At 37.4% G+C, this 22,263-nt stretch overlaps 1 protein-coding gene across 1 annotated transcript; it reads left to right on the top strand.

Moving 5' to 3' along the window:
* Positions 1-366: 366 nt before the first annotated feature.
* Positions 367-16,552, top strand: LOC112947584. Its single transcript, XM_026039702.1, has 6 exons — positions 367-515; positions 2,477-2,599; positions 3,869-3,961; positions 5,436-5,524; positions 7,013-7,105; positions 14,025-16,552. The coding sequence occupies exons 1-6, from the start codon at positions 404-406 to the stop codon at positions 14,202-14,204; spliced, it is 690 nt and encodes a 229-aa protein (XP_025895487.1). The 5' UTR covers positions 367-403; the 3' UTR covers positions 14,205-16,552.
* The last annotated feature ends 5,711 nt before the right edge of the window (positions 16,553-22,263 follow it).

The following is a 22,263-nucleotide window of genomic DNA, read 5'->3' on the forward strand; positions in this document are numbered from 1 at the left end:
TGTAAAGCTGGATGAGGATAAAGCTATACTTTCTTTGCTTAGTTCATTCACCAGGGATGTAATTAAACAGCTGGATTCGTGAGAGCTTTTAGAATGCAGAATTACAATCTCTCTTTCTTGAACTCTGAGGTAAGGTACTTAGCTTATTTGAAAAGGAAATTTAAGCTCTATCTTCAAGACATCTTCCTAGGATATCTCATTCTCCAGTGAGGCTGACCCTCATTCTGTTTAAGTGTGCAATTACACTTAGAGTGAGTCTATACCAATTTCTTGAAATGTTATTAATCAAAACTATACACTTTTAAAATGTGCTTCTGATAAGAAATATTAAATATTGTGATAAATTCTAACTTATATTTTAGGAYTGAAAAGCAGAGACTACTCAGGTTACTGGAATTGCACAATGCTGCTCCGTTCAGGCCACCGAAAGCCCTGCAAACCACCTATCCGTGGAAAGCAATTTTTTAAAAAGAAATCTCTGCTGAAAAGGAGCAAGACAGTTTCAGAAAAGTCAGGTAAACTTTTCTTTCCTGTGAATGTATGCCTTTAATCTGGGAAAGGCAACAAAAAAAGGCAGAATTAAAGCCTGCCAACTGTTTTATTTGTGGAAGTATAGCCCCAATTATTTTACTATCCTATAACCATTTTCAGAGTTTTTTGTGTATTAATTACGCTGCTTCTTATTCTACTGTGCTCTGTCTGTTTTCCTCTTCTGTGAATTTGACAGGTGAGGCTGCCAAGCCTCTGAAGGGAGGGTTTTGCCTGTGCACGGATGAGTCATGTCACACCTGCTGGTGCTGGGGTTATGACTTAGCTCCTCGGGGTGTGCATAGTCAGTCTGTCTTGTTCCCTTTATTTACCGAGTTTCTGATCAGCTTAAACAGAGTCCTTTCTGAGAAGAATGCCTCTCAGAAACAAATTTGTTTTCAAAATGCCTGCTAAGACACAGATGTTTCAAAAGACCTACACCAGTGYAATGAGAATGAAGTTTTCAGTGAGGCCGTGCATTCCCAGAAGGTTATGTCACTCTTAGTAGCTGCTGGGTGTGCTGTTGTTTTGCTTAGCAATTTTTTTCTGGCCAAGATCAGTTTGTCCCTTGCTCATTCTGAAGACTAGTATTGTCTCAGCAGTCTCCAAGATTTGTACTGAATTTGCGAGTAGAAATCTAGACCAGGAAGAAAAGGCTTGCTCTAACATACTGTGCCTTGCAGTGTTATTCAGTAGAGTTTTAATACCCAAGTGGCTGAACTATGTGCTTTCAACATCCAGAACTGCAGAGTAATGAGAGAGTTCAATAGTGATGGTGAACAAACAGACATATAAGCAAACCAGAAGTTTAAAAGTTGCCTAAGGCAAATGCTTTCTCTCTTAGGCTTTTTAAACATTTATTGATTAATTATACCTCTGCAGTATACATTTTCACTCATGTTAATACTGGAATCACTGTTTCAAAGTCTGTGGATAGCCGTGGTTGCTCTAGCATGTTCTGTACACACTGCTCTGACAGGCTTACACTGATTTATTGATAGCTCATAGCTGAAAGAAATCACCACTGTAATCTCTGGCCATGTCCTGTTCTGTGCTTGAGCTGCTTTTTATGCTCAGTCCCCAGACTCCTRGTCTAACATTTCTGATAGCTGAATTTCCCTTCTAACATTTTTTACTTAAGAATATCTCTTTCTTGACTCTAAGAGAGAACTGTTATCCAAAAAAAATGCTATTTCAAATAACTATTGCAGCCTGAAATTATTCTGTGCAAGCAGATTTGATTTTTCAATGACAAAATCAGGAAACAGGCAAGCACTTATTTATTATGAAATAGGAAATCAGTCTGGGAACAGCCGTGCTGCAGAGTACTGAAAGAGGTACTTTCTGTACTTTGCTTTTTGTATCTTTCAGAATGAAAACTTAGAACTTGGCCTGCTCTGTCCTTCTCTGTCCTGTCCAGCTGCTGGACCCTGCACAAAACTGCCCTGGCTCTGTCTCCCCACAGCACTGCGGTTCCTGCCCTAAGACTGTCCATTCACCAGCCAATCGATAACTCAGGCCCTCCCTCTCCTGCTCACATTCCCTCTAGCCCCATCCATCTCTTCCAACACAGCTCTCTACTAGTTGGCTCTAGTCCCTTTTCCTCAGGCTTAACCACTCTTCTTGAGCTGGGAGCCACTTTTTCAAGCCTGAGGTTTCACACATGTTAATTCTTCACAAGGCTCGTCACACATTTCCTTTTTTCCCTGAGAGAGTTTTCCAAACATAGGTGCTCTGTCAACCTTCTTGAAGAACCAGCAACCCCTGCAAAAGACCTGCTTAAGCCCGCCCAATTGTTGTTGTTTTTTGTTGCTCTACTGCTCTGAAGTATATTTAATTTTTGTGAAATATACAGAGATTATCAAAGGTCGCTATAAAAATACATTTTTATGGAATTGTGCTGTGTTTCTGTTTATAYTAGAACTAATTAAGACTCGTTTATGATTAGGATTTAGTCTACGAAAAACAGTAAAATGTTACATACTGACAGAAGATTCAAGAACTGTGCACTTTGATTTAGATGAACATGGTCACCATGAAATATGCACCAAGGATTCACAATCCCACGAAGGTACAGTGTGCTTTTTATACCAAAACTCATGAGCTGTGTGTATAGTACCATAGGGCTTTGTTGAATGTACCATTATGCTTTCCATTCTGTCAGGCAGTAAAGGTAATATTTGACTGCCTCTTTATGAAGTACTCATGGTGATAAGAGATAACTTATTTCCAGGTTCAACAGGTACATAACACTTAAATGAAGTCAATTTACTTGTTTGCTGTTCTCTGAGTTAAGGGTATAATCTCCATGTTTGCCTTTTAAGAGGTGAAAAGCAAAGGTAATCCTCAGGGACAAGGGCAAGATGAAGAAGAAATCAAGAAACTATTGTAATTTGAGGGATTCATATATATTTCATGGAACTCTTCTATTGCCTCAATGAGAGCTCCTCTAATTCACATGAAAAATGATACCAAAACTAACAGCACAGTAGCAGTTGTCAAAGAGTATGTTTTTGGAAGGGAAGACTCAAATAAGAATGAATGCATATATTGGAGAATTAGCCAGTTTACAATGATATATAAGTAGGGAGAAAAAGCAAAAGTTATAACCAATATATATATMTGAAAGTTTACATCTCTAAGATAGCTACTTACTTGTTGAGATGTTATTTTCTTATAGAAATTCATCTTTTACAGTAATGCTGTATTCTTCTTTATATATTCCTCAGATAAATGCACAGAAAGACTTGTTTGATGTATTTAAAAACTAAATTATGGAATTTGATACTATTAAACTGTGAGCAATGACAACTACAGTGACCAGCAATGTATTTAAGCATGCTTTCTATCTTCCACAGAATCTCTTATATATGGGATAACTTCTAGAGTTATATATGGSACAGTTCTAGAATAACTGTCAATTGGTATTGCAGATCTTTGGACAGCAATAAAAATGGTACTTGAAAATAACTATATAAGAGTAGCCTGTGAATGGATTTTTAGGGTTACCATCCAGGTGTGGAAGATACCTATGTACCTGAATAAAAAAAAATCTGGTAAATTATGTGATGTCCATATATATGTGGAMAATCACACACAAGCTTGCTTATTCATTGTAATATATTTATTACAAATTTGAGAATACATATGTACAAGTTTAGCTGTACTCTGGTCAGGACTTTATGAATTCTGATACCTGCAAGAATCAAAGTTGATAATTATTACTATTACACAGTTTCTCAGATGACGCCTTAAAATAATTCTTTAAATGTTTCTGATGCTTTTGAGTTGAAGAATAATTGTCCAATTCCTAACCTTTATTGAATATGTTTTATTTTAGATATTGCATGGTTAAGTGTGTTCACAAGTAATGAATCAACCGTCTGTGGTAAGACTCAAGTGACTCAAGCTGAAACAAAATTATTGCAGCAAAGTAAGGAATCTCTGTGATTTTATACATAATRCTTCAACTTTTCGAGGGCCATATAGAAAGTTAGACTCTTTCAAATTTGCTCTGACTAAACAATGTATAAGCAACTTGCAATAAACTTTAAAAACAGAGAAAGCTGAGAATAGTGAATTTAATGCATATTAATGTCATTGGTTGACTTTCTGGATTTTCACATCGCTCTTTTTTTGCCATTCTTACACATAAATCAGATACACTTATGACATTCATGTGAAATATCTCCTGCCTTCTGAGGTGCCACTTACACACTTCACCTGAAATTGAACAATTGCAGTTGAGACAATCTAAACTAAAGGCACAAAAGTATCAAAATTTGCAGAATTTTAGTCTCTGCCTCCTATTACATTTATCTGATTTATTTGCATATAAACATGCAGGGYAAGTAAAGTAGCCTGGAGTGCGTCTCAAATTCTCACAAGGATTTCTTGAGCCATTTCATGCAGTAGATGACTCAGTCAAAACTCCTTGCAGAGGTTTTAGCAAAAGCATTATGGTTAGGATAAGTTAGGTAACCAAGATCAGGGCTAGGATTAGAACAACTAAGTTCAGCCAGATTAAATGAATATGTGCTGCTGAATCATCATACCTTTCAAAGGATAAGAAATACATTCAATAACAAGAAAAAAAACTCTTTAATTGCAAGAGCATGTTATGTTAATACACACTTATAGACAGTGGGGTTTTTTTGTTTTGATATTTCAAAATATTTCAGCCCACCTGAAATATTTTTAGAAGTGCAAGTGATATTACTCAAAGTAAATCTGAAAGCCAGTGAGACAGCTATACCATCACTGGATAGTTATTAATGTCATTGACTTTGTCAGGTATCAGCAGTCCTTAAGCAGTTCTTGTATACCATATCAGTTGACAAAGGGAATCTTAATTTACTCTTTGTTTTTGCTTTTAATCTAAGATTGGGATTTGGACTTTAGTTACCATTTGACAACGAACATGGTCAACCTTTCAGATTGAGTGTTACTTGCACTGTATTATTGACCCACTTATTTCCCGGTGCTAAGAAAATGTTATCTCCAAAAGGAGTAAATCCAATCATCTTACAACTCTGATATTGAAAACACTTTTAACTTAAAAAACAGGCAAGAAAAAATAGGAAAAAAGTCCTACATTTTCCTTAGTTATATGTATATTACATGATCATATGCATTACATGGTTTTGTAGTATAAATAATAGCATTTCATATGCATATTTTAATTTACCTATATATGTATATATGCTAAATTTAAGGCTTTATAAAGGAATAGATTATTCAATGCTTTACAGAAGAGGATKGTATAAACAGTGCTTATATTTATTTCTCTTCCTGTGCCTATCAATATATATTGAACTTGAATGTTGTCTATTTACAAAATATTTCTTATGCTTAAGTTTAAAAAGTTTTAAGCGTTTTATTACAAAATTCTCCTCTTGATAAAATAGGTGCTAAAAATCTGGTGATCCTCACACAGAGATCAAAGCTCAATGAATTTGTCCTGTTGTGCAAGGGTGAAGAGCAGCTCTCTCTAAAGGTAAGGAGTGTTACTTTTCTTTATAGCTTATAGATAATCTTTCTCACTATAGAACATCTTCCTTACAGTCCTTCCTCAAATTCATTTTCTTTTCTTACTGCCTTCTACATTTCAAAGCTTCTGACTATCTCCTGTATGCTCTCTGGAAATTTTTGGAATGCGTCATTGCAAGAAACATCAGCTGCGTAGGTAACTACTGGCAGAAGGCAAGCTGGGTTTCAACTTCCATGCAAAGAGAGAGGTTTCCTCCTGAGAAAATATGCAGGAAATAAAGGGAGTGGGAAGCAGGTATGCTGCCTAGGGAGACAGATGAGATTAAGAAGGAATTATTTTCTAATAATAAACGTGGATTACAAGATGCTGAAAAGAGTATCTAAAATGAAAAGGAATTACAGCTGCAACTAGTAACTGGCTTTAAACTATTGCTCTCTGCTGTAGGAACATTTTAATTTTTGTCACTCTTGTCAATATTTATTTATGGTAAAATAATAGGCAAGGTTAAGTTTGCCTAACACAGGTTAAAATCTTTACTGACAGCTGCCTCAGGAAATTTATCCTCTAAAACTGGCCAAAGGTCTAAAAAGTTCTGTTTACACAACCTGTATGAGATAAAGAATGACGGCTAATCTAACCTTGGCTATGTATGATGAAGTAAATTCTCAAATGCTTTGTCAAGTCTATCTTCAAAGTTTTCCATTTATTTTTCATTTGTAGATGAATTTACATCAAATTCATTTCCTGATATTGTCTGGGGAAATGTGTGCTATAAGATACATAAATTATTATTAAAACGTATTATTCCACTGTTATTTTCCTTTCTCTCCTTGCAAGAGCAACAACTATTTATGCAGGATTTAGCTGACTCAGAGAATATTTTTTCATAAATGAATTCTCTGATAGGTATACTGCAGCATTAGAGAAAGAATTGTGTTGAACTCTAGTGGATTTTACTTTTCAATTACCTACCTTTAAGTATTAGATTGCACTAGGTAATGCCCCTTGCCATGATTAAAAATAGCTCTTATTTGAAAAGTAAGATATGGCAACTTCAAACTATATAAATCACTGAAAAGTTCAGGAACCTTCTTTTTTCTACAGTCAAATATGGATGATTTTCTTAATTTCAACAAGAATTTGCATATGGAAGAAGACAAAACTTGTTTAGAAAAAGCCCTGTTTAAAATACAGCCAGGGTCGCTGTATTATAACATAGTTCTGCCATGTCCACAATGCATGATAAAATGTGGGCTTTAAACAGTTTCAGGACTGTCTTTGCTCTTTGTTCATTTTGCATTGCAAAAGGCAAGATAGGAATGTTCTCTCGGAATTGTTATAGAAATKTAACCATCTAATCATTGGATATGAGCTCAATTATTTATGAGTTTTATAAAAATTAGATTTTTCTTTAGAGTTAATAATACATGATGTGGTTTAAAACAGACCAAAATATAAAGACAAAATTACTAATCTGAGTGGTTATAAATGCAGGTCCTAAAAGCACGCTGTTCACGACCAGATTATTCAAAAGTGAAAAGATGCACCTTGAAAACATGCAAGCATGATGATCCCGACTTCGAGCAGGTATGTAATCATAATCAGGCAAATAAAACTTTGTGTGTATGGGCAAATGTACATGCAGGCACATGTGTAAAAATAGGTGGAGCTTAATGGAATCCTATTTATTACTCAATAAATAATTTCTCATATTTTGCTCTGGGAAAAGAAAAAGAATGGACAACTTGTTCTTACTTTTGCCTTGATTTCTGTATGCAAAAACCTCTTTTGGTCTCCAAGCAAAATATCAAAGCTTCAATTAAAACTCAAAGGACCAAATGATTTTTTTGCACAATATTGTGCTTGTATAAAATCAGGGAGATATGTAGAACATAGGTATATCAGTAACTCTTAAAAGGTTAATTTAAAAGAGTGTTAGCATTTTTATGAATCGTTAAGTCCATCAAAGATCAGAGTTTCTGGAATGTAATAAAAATACAAGAAAAGAAAGTGCTAAATGTTTGCTATAAATAAGAAAATAAAAATAAGGAGTCCCTGAAGAACTTTCAGAATGAATTCTATACTAGCAAAATACTGTAAAYCAAGAATAATGTACTAGAATGAATTCTGTACCAGCAGTGGATTGTAAATCAAAAATAATGCACTATGAAAGCAGAAAGCTAATTGTTTTCTTAAGACATTTTTTGTGATGGAAACTTGATTGTGTTGGCTGCTCTTTAGATAGAAATAATAAAACATTGTGAGTATGCAAGAAAAAGAATTTAGTTGTATTACATTTTATTTTAAACCAGATATTTTAACTAAGATGTGCCTGATAATCGTTTTCGTAGGGTCAAGTTGACTTATTAGTGAGGGGAATTAAAAAGCCAATCATTCCAATTTCTGTAAGCAAAAGTTTTCTGGGATCAGATGCAGAACTTCATAAAGTTAAAATTGTAGTGGGAAAAGCTGAAAGTTGGCTGAAGTTCACAACCTAACTTGTAACATTTGTCCTATATAAAAAAAAAAAAAAAAAAGAGGAAATTTGATAAAGTTTGCTCGAAGTTTCCTGCCTGAATTTAGGAGCTTTTTTTTTTTTTTTTTTTTTTTTTAATAATAAATGTGAAAAAATGTTTATCAGGACAGAAAAATACCAATGGGTCTTTCAGCTCAAGATCTTGCCACAAAAATCCCTAGCTCTATATAGGAGGTGAAAGAATAAGGTTTAGAAAATATATTGGACAATCTTTAGTCTTCTCTTTAAAGGATATATGCTACGACAATCACACTACATTCTTAAAAATGTTCTTAAAGATGTATTCCGTATTTTTTTCAAGAAAAGTTATGCCATTTTCTATAGCACTTTTCACAGGAAAAAAAAAAAAAAGTAAGCTCCAAGTCTTGGGGAATTGCAAGASMGAATACTTGCCTGGAGAGACCTATTCATCATTTGGGTTTCTAAATGGAARAATAAAATGAGGAATTCAGGAATAATCCTTTACAGGAAGAATTAAGCCTCCATTGTTCAAAGGATAAAAAAATGCAGAAGCAGTTGAGTAAGGTGGGGATATACTTCTCATGACTGAGTGAAAAACTATGTGGTACAACAATGTGATAATACATAATCTGCTAACCTTTAACAAAAGATTTTAAAGACAGGCATTTTTCTTTTTATTGAAAGACTGTTAGTATTATGAGAAATATCAGACATCTCTGAGACCTGCAATTATCCTGTCAGGAAGTTACAGGTAACATTTTAAATTTCCGCTTGCCTAATAAAATTGGAAAGAGAAAAAGTTAATAACCAATCTTTATCAATCGATAAACATCCTTTATTAATTAAGTTGTTATTACAATAAGATTTATAACAACATTTTTTTAATGTTGTTAAAAGCTTCTTATGATAGTAGTTGTGTAGAGACAGGGGCAGAGATTACAACCACTATTTATTAAGATACAACATTTTTAAAAGCTGAATTGCTATTCTCAGAGCTACTCCCAGTCATCCCTCAGTCTCTCACTCTCTGTTACTCAGCCATAGTAGCACTGGGGAGACTAGTKTTCATGTCAGGTAGTAGGGTCTCTTTCAGGACAAGTATGAGTACTTCTACAACTTAATCACTCAGTGGTGAAGCATAAGCACATACTTGTGCTATATAAGGTCGTATCTGAAAAAAAAAAACCCCACATCTATTTTAGTCCAGTTTCTTTCAGCATTTCCTCTTGTTAATGGCTTGCTCTGACCCAAAAGTCTGAGTTAGACTACTCCAACCTTAAATCCTCCCTATATTTTTGCTAGCTGTTTCATCATATGACAATTTATTCAGAAGCCAGATTCAAGGTTACAGCTGTATAATATCAGGGCTGAGCCCTGGATCCCTGGCACCCAGGCAGCAAAACAGATAGGAAGCAGTGACAGTGTGGAGGAAGAAATAGCAGTGGGGAGTATTACACATTTACATTTTACTATTCACATTTATTATGTACAAATCATTACCACTTGGGTGAATTGGTTACCAGACACATCTTCTCCGGTACTTATCCTACTGTCACCTTTTAATGCTACTTCTCTTCTATTTCAGTCATAATGTTTTACTCTGTATGCTACCTCCCTCCAAACTCTCACATACATATCCTTAATCTCCAGTTCTCAATTTTTATTTACTTCAATTCTGATAGATCTCAGTATGCCTTAAGTTTCAAATCTCCTTTGCTCTTCCCTTTCTTGACTGACACCYTCTCTAAAAGACTTCTTGGTTTACACACTTAAGTAAGTGTGTAAAAGTGTGTAAAAAGAAAAGCCAATTCTGCCACCAGGCTTTGTGCTACCCACCTCTGCCTTCCACCCTCCCCTCTACCCTAGTCCCTGCCTTCCACCCTAGTCCCTGCCTTGCACCCTCTTCTCTACCTACCCTCTCATGCACCTCTACTCGACACTCCCCTCCACCTTCTGCTCTGCTCTACCCTCTATACCAGCATACACTGTCCTCTCCTCCACTGGAACTCCAGCCCCTACCCAGACCTCTAGCACAGTCATTAGGAGCACCTCCTCCTGTCTTTCCCATTACAACACCCACCTCCACATCACACCCATTATGTGTAATACTATGTTGTTATCTTTCTTTGGAGCTATTCTAGACTCACCTGGATGCCATCCTGTGCCACATGTGCCAGGTGCCCCTGCTTGAGCAGAGGGGTTGATGCTGCCTAGAGGTCCCCTCCAAACTCAACCATTCTGTGATTCTGTGCCCATCCTCTGTCTAGGTAGATTGAAATCGTGAAGCTGCAACTCTCACAGTTCATTAACAGCTGCAACAGTTTTTATTTAAGGGTATTGTTAGTCTCACTAAGCAATTACACCAAGTGAGGCAGCTAAGCTATCCAGCCATAAGAAAGCTTATTATAGAAGCTCTTTTAAGCAGAACAAAATAAAGGAGAAAAAAGCTCCAAATAGCCAAAATCTAATGAGAAACTTATGGAATTACCTTAGTGACGAACTTTTGGCCTTGGTGGTAGTAGTAATGCCACACTTCCTGCGTAACAAGCCACTTTCCCCCTTCTGCTGGCACTCTGTAAGTTAGTGATTATTACTCACAGGTCCAGGAATGATTGCACACAAGTGGCACAAGGCTCCTAATCGGGATTGAGATGAAAACATCTTTGAGATGTTTCTAACAGAAGCTTGAGACTGGTAGCCTGTAGTTCGTCCTAGCATGGTGGAGCCACTGCTTGATTTGCTCAGTATTAGCACAGTTTATAGAAACATCAAAACTATGAACATAGAGCCAAGATAAAACACCAGCAACTGGAGGTAACCTCCCTGAGTCCACCTGAATGAGCCACCCTCACTGGTCCACGGAGCTCACGGCCAGCAGCCCCTACCAAAGAGAGCTCTCCAAATGGGTTATGTATTTTATCTTCTTGGTCTCATCTCACTTTGCATTGCTGCATTATAACTGTGACAACTATCACTAGTCAGTAACACTGCAATGAGACCTGTTGCCATATAAAACTCTTGGGCAAGCAAAGGATAAAGCACAAAACAATAACACTAGCGTATAAATATATAAAGAGATCTAATACACAGATYCAAATTAAAATAATACAGAAGCAACATCCTTTTTCCTTTAGGGGGACATTTTTTTCTCACTTCTTTTATTTTTTCTTATACTACATCTTCCACCTGGGCACTGGTTTCTTCTTTGGCCTATTGTAATAGTTTTACTACTTTTATCCACTGATCTGCTTCAGGTTTTGAGCAGAGGACTAGCAAGGCATTGACCACATACACAGATAATTATTTACAGCTGTAAATGAATTAAACCCCCTAGTATCTATGGTAATTCTTCAGCTCATGGTTTTGAATATTTTTCTACAACATGGTTTAGACYATTTTTAATAGTTATGTTCTTCCTATCGCTCTGAAGGATTACATAGATATTGAGGGTATATGCAGTCATTGTTTTAACCGTATATAATTTATTAAGGCCAGAGTTATTTTACAAAAGCCCCTCTTTTATCAGACCCTGTCAGTTTTCCATATCTACAGATATTTCCTGGCACATCARTTCTACTTTTATCATGGCTCTGCTATTTTTTGTGAGAAAAGCTCCAGTACAGCCTGAAAAGACACCTCTGGTGACAAAGAAATATGAATATGCTTCTTTATTTCATGGCATTTGATCTGTATAATTGTCTGACATGTTGGCCAATGTCCACAGCTTCTCTGATACAATTCAGGAGGTGGTTTAGTTTCACTAGTTTGCTTTTGCATTACTGAATGCCTCATTTAGTTCATAACTTTATGTTCATGTGGGGACAAATAGGTTCACGAACTCCTTTGTTTAACTTACCATAATAGAGTAAAATGATTCATTCTTTTCTCAGCTGGCCCTGATACCATTTCTAATCTTTCAGCTATCTCCTGCAGCAGTTGAACTTAATGTTGCCTTAGTTGCACCTTATTCATAAAGACTTTAGTCTGCAGCTCTGACCACTAGCATGTCATTTGTGCAAGAGTTAACAGCAAAGATAACAGTGAGAGCATTTTTCTAACATGAGCAAGTTTGTTGAGAAATTCTTATGGGAAGTGAGTAAAAACATATCACTTGTTACTAAGCAAATTGGCTAATTATTTCTTCATTTAAGGCTATATTTTTCTCCATCATGTCATGTAGATCCAGCAGCTATTTTAACTGTTCCATCTAGACCTACTTTTACAAGCAGCTGATTTCAAGCTCACATTTACCTGGTCCCCCTGGAGTCTCTCTGACCCTAGGGAACCAACTCCAAACCAATTCCTCTCCTTGCTTCTGCATTATTTTTCTGAATTAATCTGGTTCTCTTAATCCATTTCTRTCTTCTCATTACTTTATTGGGTCCCTAGAAGATATTCCTTTCCTAAGGATATTCCTGTCCTAAAGACAAATTAGAACCAACTTGAAAGTAARATTAGAGTACTATGAAGGATCTCTCATAGAAGAAAAGCAAGAAATAATTTTGTTAGGATATTATTCMCTCACCCTCTCAATCTTCTCCAGGAAATGCAGTAAATTCCTTGCACCCTGGTAGCTACTCTGAAATTAATAATAAAGGCTTAATTAATATGGTTGAAATCCATGTCTGATCCCCATGCCAGAAGGGCCCTCATGTTGTCCTGTGCTCCTGGTCACTGCTGAGCAGCCACAGCCTCCTAGATACATGGCTCATTTCACAGCCCTGTGCAGGCACTGGCAGGTCCTGGATGCTTTGGACAGGGGTTGAGGGGACACCTTGGTATCCTCAGCATCTTGGTTCTTGTCCCAATTCCAACCTGAGCAATCATGGAATCACAGAATAGTCCAAGTTGGAAGGGACCTCTAGAGGTCATCTCATCCCTGTCAAGCAGGATGTCTAGAGCACATTACACAGGGCGGCATCCAGGAGGGTTTGGAAGATCTCCAGAGAAGGAGACTCCACAGYCTCCCTGGGCAGCCTGTGCCAGGGCTCTGKCACCCTCACAGGAAAGAAGTTCYTCSTCACATGGAGATGGAACYKCCTGTGTTTCAACTTGTACCCATTGCCCCTTGTCCTGTCACTGGCCACCACTGAGGAGAGCGTGGCTGCATCCCCTTTACATCCTCGCTTCAGATACTTGTACATGTTAATCAGATCCCCACTCAATCTCCYCCAGAGACAACAGGCCCAGCTCMYKYAGTCTYTCCYSATAMRAGAGATGCTCCAGTCCCTTAATCATCTTKGTTGCYCTCYRCTGGACYCTCTCTAGAAGCTCCACGTCCCTCYTGTCCTGGGGAGCCCAGAGCTGCCCCCAGTGCTCCAGGTTTGGCCTCCCCAGAGCTGAGCAGAGGGGCAGGATCCCCTCCCTGCCCCTGCTGSCAACATCYTCCTCATGCAGCCAGGAGCCCACACTGAGCGGTGCCCATGAGCCCTACAGAGCTCACAGAGCTCACTCACGGATGTGGCTGTTACAACAATAGCCAATCATCAAAGGATGATTCCTAGGAAAAGTATTGGAAACTTGAGATATCCAGAAAACATATGTAATAGAGCAGCTGTTTAAGACTAAATGACASTATAACATGCTAATTTTACTATAAAATTGGACAAGGGTGGTACTTTAGCTTATCAGGAACTATGGTTTGACATTATTTGCCTGGCTGGAAATACTTAATAAGAATAAAACAAGATAAAAATAGAATCGATCCAAGGAGAGGTGTACTGCAAAGGAAAACTGCTGGTGTTTTTGAGGCAGCAGAGCAATACAGCTATGTGTTTGGAGATACCCACTATTTTGAGGGAGATGTGTATTTTTTTCATTTACAATCACCATGGAATTTGCAAGATAGGTACTCCCAAAGATTTATCATATAAATAYGGTGAATATACAACACTGGAGGAAACCGTTCGGAATATAACAAGCTTGCAATATCTCTGAAATGCCGTCATATATGAATTCCYATAAAATACTTTAAAAAATAACATGTTCTTTGTTTGGCATATTTCACAGTTGAGTGAAGACAATCTCTTCTTCATCATGCATTGTCAAGGAGAATCGGTGAAGTTCCAGTGCTATGACGACAAAAGTTACTATCTGCATGTCAATGAGGACTCACTTGACATACGCAAGCCAGAAGAGGCAGAACCTGATGGAGATAAAAATTTTTACTTCAAAGTGTCGTATTTGTAGGAAAAGTGATTTGTCTACTTTTTAGTGGCCTAAATGTCTATACAGTGTCCATAACAAGTCAGTAGAAAAGAAGGATTGAGATCATGTAGAATTAATCTCTATTTCGCCTTTTTATTGACTTTTTTGTACTATCTTGAGTCTCAGTTTTCCATTTTACGTATAATATCCTTTAGTTCTCTTTTATACAACAAGTGGAGAAAATGGCCAAGTTCAGTAAGCAAAGTCTATTCGCATCTTTTCTGCACAATGACTGTTTCAAATAGGTAAATTCTATCTGAAGAGGAAAAATGCACAAAAACAGAGATACAAAAGGTATGAAATGCAAAGTACAATTAGTTTCCAATGTTGTAAACATCTTCCTCTTAAATGACTCTTAAGAGATCATCTGAGCTGAGGAAGAAAATGTTAAGGTGTCCTTAAATGCATATATGCATGTACACACACTTTAGGAAAGGAGTGAAGAGGGAGTCTCAGATCTGCAAGAAAAAAGAACAGAGCTGCTAGATAAACAGAAGAGCTCTTCTACCTCGTCTGCAGTCCATGTAAGAAAACATATTCCATTTTGCAATTTCTGCATCTATCCAGAACCCTATATATAGCCTGAGACTCTCCATGTGTTATGCCAAAGGAAGTAGGCAAACAGGACTGACTGTACTTAACAGTCAGTTAAGTACAGCTTCTGAACATTGGCAGCAAAATTACTCCAATTGACCTATTGGCTTCCATCTCTGAATCCTAAAGGGAAATACTCTGAAGTGTTTTCCTGCAGAGGAGAGTGCAGCTCAATACCTGAACAGTGATTAAATGTTCAAAAGAACTGAAAACTCAAAATAAAACCCATCTGCTAATCCCATGTACAACAGAGGTGCAGTAAGAGTAGCTGCCTTTTAGCAACAGGGTCTGACAATGTAACATGAAAAATGCTGACCTTGCGTTATGCTCTATAGATGCTGATCCCCGTCCCTGCATTATACCCTACCGTGTACAAACAAGTGATCACCATGTGTGGAAGATGGGATCCCCCGCTCCCTCGGAGTGAAGTTTCCCTCTGTGATTTGCTGGCATTTYCCCCTGGTGCAATGCATTCAGGTGCATATGTAGATAGGAGTGCCAGGCATCGTGCACGGAGGTGAAGCAGTTGAGGCATAGCTGCAGCGGAGGAGTGACCTGTGAGATACACAACGCGTGCAGGAATGGCTCTGTGCAAATACAATAGGCAAAGCCTATTCCTTAACCAGGAATCTCAGTCACACCAATGCACATAGCAGTAAGGGTAGAGTCCAGAGTAGACAAAACCTCAAACGTCTGTGTGTCCTTAAGAGAAATACTGTTCTCTTTTTTCCCAAGAAACATGCAGAGTTTCACTGCTAGAATCTCTGTTGTGTTCTCCAGACAGTGAAAATCATTTTGTTTATTTCAATGCTGGGTGAACAGTAGAAAGCTTTTAATTTTTTCATTTAAATCACACTCATGGCTTCTGGATCTGTGAACTGGTTGCTGAAGTCAGTGAAAAAAAACGTGTCTAGTGACTGCAGCAAGTATTCCGCTAGAACTACATATTTAGTTGCACATGGAATAAGTTCAATTGTGTCTTGGGGAAACATTAATTAATACACTAATATGCTATAATCATACATATTTGGGGTAATGTGACCACCTAATTAAAGTACAGAACATGCCCTCTAGGATATAGGTTGATAAAACCACTACAACACATATAAAGCTCATAAAAGCATGTTAAAGTCAGAAAAATTTCTCTTTGACCACTGTGAATTTTAAAACTATCCTACAGTTAAAGCTCAAATTATAGTCATATGCATATGAACATATTTACCATCTATATTTCTATTTTTAATAATTTAATGGACAAAAACCAGCATGGAAAGCTATAGTAGTAACTTTTAAAAATGTTTAGATTTGCGATATAAAAGACAAAAATTGTATTTGAATTTATTGCAAACTTACCAGTCAGTGCTGCATCTATATATTTACATAGAAAATGAGATTAATGATTTCTGGATCCTGTTCTTTTCTAAACTCTTATTTTACTGTAAAATAATTGTAAACTGACATTTTCAAATTTGCACTAATCTATAATGAACTTCAGTTAAACTTGTATTTTCCAAGGTACAAAGCATGTGAAAGCAGACAATTTATTCTGAAAAGTACTGATATTCTATAACTTTCACTTTACAGATACAACAAATATTAATGTTAACACAATATTTTATGTTTTTCAAGAGCTTTGTCTTCACAGAAATAGTACGTTATATTTGCTGCAGAAGATTTGATGTATTCTATATAATGTAGACTCATGTACATTTAGTACTCTGACCATACTTGTAACTTGTTAGAACAAAACTTGTGAAAACGCTAATATAATCAATACAGAATAAATATAAAGAAATGTTTTAATGCTAGATCATCACATTTTCTAGTTAATCTGTCAAAAGCTAACCAAATAGTGCATACATAAAGAGCCATCGAATCCTGTTACACTCTATGAGTTAATTTTTCTAGACACCATAGTTCTTCAATTTAGAGAGATACGAACCTATTTAAAATAGAAAAACACTGAGGAGTGATAATCACTTAATTCAAGCATCCTTTTAAACTGGAAGGAGAAACTGTCACATGCTGAAGCAGCAGACTGGTACCCAGCTTGATAGATCTGAAATATGTGCCTAGCATACACACTTACACTCTAATTCCCTATGTGTTGCCTTAATAACTAGAAATGAAAATCAGAAATTGCTAGTCTAAGAAATATTTTTACAATCTAAGCAAAATATAACAATTCAGCATTAATTCATAGTCAGCAGTACTGGGAGTTACAAATCATCCCAATCAGTTTCTATTAAGGATCTTTAATAATATAATCAAGAGACAAAAGGTCTCCCTTCTGGCTCTTCTCAGACGTGGTGTCTCATCCTTCCAGTCACTCGTAATCTGTGGTGAATGTTAATGTTACACTAGGTATTGATATTAATATACATACCAGTATTGTAATACTGGTATAGAAATAGATAATAATAATTACTCTGATTTTAATGGAACAGTATTCTTAGTGATGTTTTTAGATATATATGTGTATTTGAAACCAGAATGTGCATACACAGGTTATAAAATCCTGCTCTTGCTTTTATTTGTCCAGAGCTTAGCTGGCCAAAGAAATCCTCTTTGGTTAGGAGGCTAAACTCCTCTGACATTTGTGCCTTTCAAATGCTACTCCTCACATTCCCTCTTTTGGGAATAGGTACAGAAAAGCAGACGTCCCCCCCAGCTCCTCCAAATCTTCTCTGCCAAATTGCTGGGATCCCGCACAGTTCCTTGGAGGAACCACACTGTTCTCTAGCACCATCTCCTGGGTATCAGCTATAGAGTAGCAAAGCAGCTTCCAAAATTTACCACACCAATAAGTCACAAAAGAGCTGAAAACCCCAGCGCCTCAAAAACACAGCACCTCTTTTTCCGGGCACTGGGAGTAGGTTCCAGCTCATGCTGGGACCATCCTCCAGGCTCAGGTCTGGAATGGTAGAGCTGGGCAGCCAGGAAACTCTAGGAAAGGGACTGCTCTCCTCCATCTGGCATTTGCAGAGCCCGCTCTCCTTAGAGGCGCACAGAAAAAGGGCATAAAACAGTTGCAAATAAACAGAATTTCATCTCTGAAAGAAAAAATCAGAAAGGTAATAAGGGCTGCCCAGAGAGACTATAGCTATCTAACATAACACACAGTTTAAGAGGCTTTACATTTAGGAATATGTTCATACACAAAGGCAAATATAATCCCTCAGTTTTTGTTTGCAGACATTAGCACCAGAGTAGCAAGTATTTTAAGGGTCTCTTTGAGATTCTTTATATAGTGATTCTTTTTCTCTGTATGGGAAAAATGCAGAAAAGAGTACGCACACTGAGACATACCTATCCACAGTTTTAGGGTACTGAATTTTGTCTATTTAGAGCCATATGTTCTTCATGATTCATCGCAGCTTCATGAAAGTATTTGGAAAAATCTCTCAAGTAGCTTTAAACCTTTTCATTTGTAGCTTAAATAGACAGCAATTAAATAGCAGTTAATTAGACAAAGCATTTAATTATTATGATTTGCCTGCTTTCAGACTGAGCTGAAAGCAGACATGTCAAGCTATTCTTAAGAAAAAAAGTAGATACAATTAAAATGCTGTTTAGGAAAACTTTTGTACTTTGACCTTTGCTGCTTTTTTATTTCTAGAAGAAAGATCCACATTTCCTGGAATATGAAATTACTTTAGTGTTTTCTCTGGAATTGTTTTATTTTCTTCTGAAAGGTAATGCTTAATACCATGAGTAATACTAATACTCTAGTACATGAGCGGATATTAACTATAACCAAATGCTGACTACTAACATAGAGAACTGTATTTTGCAAATACAGAATATATTCAATTTGCTTCTTCTTGACAACTAAGCTTCACTCTTAGGACAAACCTTAGAACTACTTTATGGGTTTGTAAATTGAGGAGTAAAGACATCAACATTTCACCATGTTACAGTGAGGTGCTCTTGTTATAAATTTTATTTCTAAATCATGCAAACAATGTGATAAGGACCTACCATGTTAGTAAATGCCATCTGACGAAAGTATCTAGGTGCATTCCAATATCTGAAAAGTAATTATCCTTTCCACTTAACTTTAACAAAACACTTTAACAAAATACTTTAACAAAAATAAAGGTTCAATTTTTTTTTTTTTTTAATAGAGCTTACAAAACGTAATCTGGATGCAGCATAAAAATCAGACCCTGTAGTTCTGGTAGATAAAAGAACTTCAAGACTTGTTCATGATGATCAAATGGATCTTATGATCAGCAATGACTAAGGTAAAACAGGATGCTGTTCATCTGAAATGATGAATGACGTGATTTGGCTGACCCTGCTTAGTTAACCCCATCGACCTCTGAGGTTTGTATTGCACAGTCTATAGAGATCCCCTCTGACATCATCTTCTTTGCAGTTCTGTGATAATCTGGGACCTCTGTTGTGCAAGAGAAATTTATTCCTGTAAAGACTGCATCTGCAAGAAGCATCAGACTTACCACCACTTGTTAAGAAATTTTATACGGGATTTCGATTGTCTCAAACTGATTAGAAAGCTTGTCTGCCTTTACTGAAATTCTTGAATTAATAAAGAAGAGACTTCAGACAACAGAGAATTGGTAGATTTATCAGCACATTCATCACTGCCTTTTTAGAAGGCATCTGAAACTTGCTGCCACCATAGTTGCCTCTTGTCAGTGTTCTAATTATACCTATTCTGGCAAACACTGTTGAAATAAACCCAATCTCCTGCTTCAAATGGAGCTTTCAATTTCAGAGAGACCAGATGACTAACTTGCTTCAAAGTTTTTCTTTGGGTCTATCCTGAACTCTTAAACTCAATGGTATTTAGACTAATTTGTTCTGGCTAACTTGACTAACAGACCTACATAAAAAGCCTGGACTTCACAATTATTCTTAATTAAAAAGCAGAGAGACAATTTTGGAAGGCTAACAACACAGATATTTGCAGGAAGAAATGGCAGAGAGCGTGTTGGGGAGCAGCAAGTGCTGGCTTGGGTGAGCCAGGAGAGCTGGCTCAGCCTTGCATTCCTGGCAAGGACACATTCCCAGCGCGGCCTGGAGTCTGTGGATCACTGGGGCAGTCCTCAGCAAGGAGCTGGCTTGGAGGTCAAGAGCAAGGCCTGTGGGGAGCAGCAATACAAGTGTATTGTGTGTACTGTGTTCAGCAAGGAGCTGAACCTGAGCGCAGCCACATGCTGGGCCCAGGGTGAGCTGCCCTTAGCTCTTCCTCACGGTTCAACTATACCAACTTCTCCTACTGCTTCCTCTCAGTCCAGATCCTTTCACAGCACTCTCATCCTCAGTAGCACCACATCAGAGATAACCTTAAATAAAGGCAGCCTCGTACATAGTGCGTAGAAGGGACTGCAGGGGGGATTACAGGGGAAGGTGGTTACAGCCCGCTGATTCATTCAGGGCCTTCCGAGACAGACATAGGAAATTATTTGGTTTATTACACGAAATTACCCGATTGTTTTAAAGCATATAAACATAAACATGTAAGATAAAGGACTCATTTTCTTGACTGTAATCCTTTCCTTGTTGCTGTTTGTTATAATCACAGAATCACAGAATGGCTGAGGTTGGAAGGGACCTCTAGAGATGACCTAGTCCAACCCTCCTGCTTCAGCAGTGACACCCAGAGCACAGGGCACAGGGTTTGGAAGATCTCCACAGGAAGGAGACTTTGTCATGTCACACCTCAGCTGGAAACCTGAACAACATATGTTTAAGTTGGAGTCCCAGTTCAGATTACAGACCCTTAACCACTAATAGTGTCACCTGTGACGTTCTTCAGCTGATACCCACCTCCCTGAGGGCCACAGCTTGGAGAGTTACCTCTTCTGTGGTAATGATGCTTGGTGCTGGCGTTTGGGCTGCTGCTGCCTGTGCTCTGCCCAAGGGTTTTTCCAAGGTAAAGTTGTGGGGATGGTCCCCACTCTGCCTAAGGAAGAGATGTCTCTCAATCCATTTTTTTTTGCTAAACTATAAAATTCAGCTGTCTTCCAAAACATTAGGAGCAATTCTGTGCGGTTGAGTGCAGTTGTAGTATGGCAGTCACCTTGCCTGCTTTTGAAAGTTGTGCTGCATCTCACATTAGAATAATTATTGCTTTTTATGCTAGTCTTACTAAATAGGTGACTATTTTAAACCAATCACTTCTCAAAAAATAGTGTACAATGTAGACACCGAGACTCAGACATAATAGGAAAAGAAAGCCTCAATTTCTGAGCCAAAGTAACCTGGAGAAATGTGGTGATGGTGGAGAATGGGCCTTAAGAAGAATGAGTCTCTGATGTTTTCACTTGGAACATGCTGGTTTGGGATGGGGCAGACCCTATTCTGAAGTTCCCTGGATCTCCCCATAACTGCTCTGGTTCGATATGATCAGAACCACCTGCAGAATGTACATTTGAATGTGACTTTGACTTAGTAACAAGAAAATACATTGTTTAAAACAGAAAAACATAATACTAAAACTTGCTAGAAGAAGGCCAACAGAAGATGTACAGAAGAAGGCCAGAGGCAGATGTAAAACCTAAAAACAATTCTCATTTATCTTTTGAAACTGATCAGCTTTCAAAATTGATCCCTGCTTTGAATACAATTTCATGGGCTGAAAATCTCAGAAATAAAGCGCTAGTCTATGATAATATTTGATTTAGGAACTTAACTACTTGACAAAACACAATAATTTATTTTTCCAAGATATAGTCTTTTTCAAGAGCTACAAACATTTCACAAGAGGTAAAATAGAGAACTGCAGTTCTGCAATCTTATGGTAAAAGAAAAATAAACTATGGAAAATATAATTAAAGAGATATTGAAAACAATCTTATGAATATCCATTTTTGATTTATATGTTAGTTAAGGCAAAATAAGTGCTACAGAACACAGATCACAGAACCTCAGAATGGATGAGCTTGGAAGGGACCTCTGCAGGTCATTGAGTCTGGGCCCATCCTCCAGCAGGGTCACCCTCAGTGCTCTGCCCAGGGCCATACTCAGATGCCTTTTGAATATCCTCATCAGAGGAGGCTCCACAACATCTCTGATCTGTGAAAAAATGTACAAAGCCACAAGAACACTCAGAACTAAAATGTCTTTTCACTCATTCACCCTTCTGTTTTGCTATCACGCATGACTGTCATGCAAAATTGTCCACTTTGACTAACTCTTTGAGAAACAGTAATATTTACCCTGATTTATATTCTCTTAGCTACAACAAAATACCGAATTCTCTCAATTTATCTGCATATCCTTCTCAGGGTGCACTAAGATAATGCTTTGCATARTCCAGTACCTTTTAAGTTCAGAGAACAGCTGCATCAACTACAGCTTGGTTCCTGTTTCAAAGCCTAGAAACAGATCTGCTATTCCAACTAATTACTAACAGCTATAGATGTGGATGACATAAAACCTTGAATTCTCTAGCTTTGAAGATTTGTTCCTTGCTTTA

The sequence above is a fragment of the Nothoprocta perdicaria genome, unplaced genomic scaffold, assembly GCF_003342845.1.
Source record: "Nothoprocta perdicaria isolate Ctin4 unplaced genomic scaffold, notPer1 scaffold_238, whole genome shotgun sequence".
Classification (NCBI taxonomy): domain Eukaryota; kingdom Metazoa; phylum Chordata; class Aves; order Tinamiformes; family Tinamidae; genus Nothoprocta; species Nothoprocta perdicaria.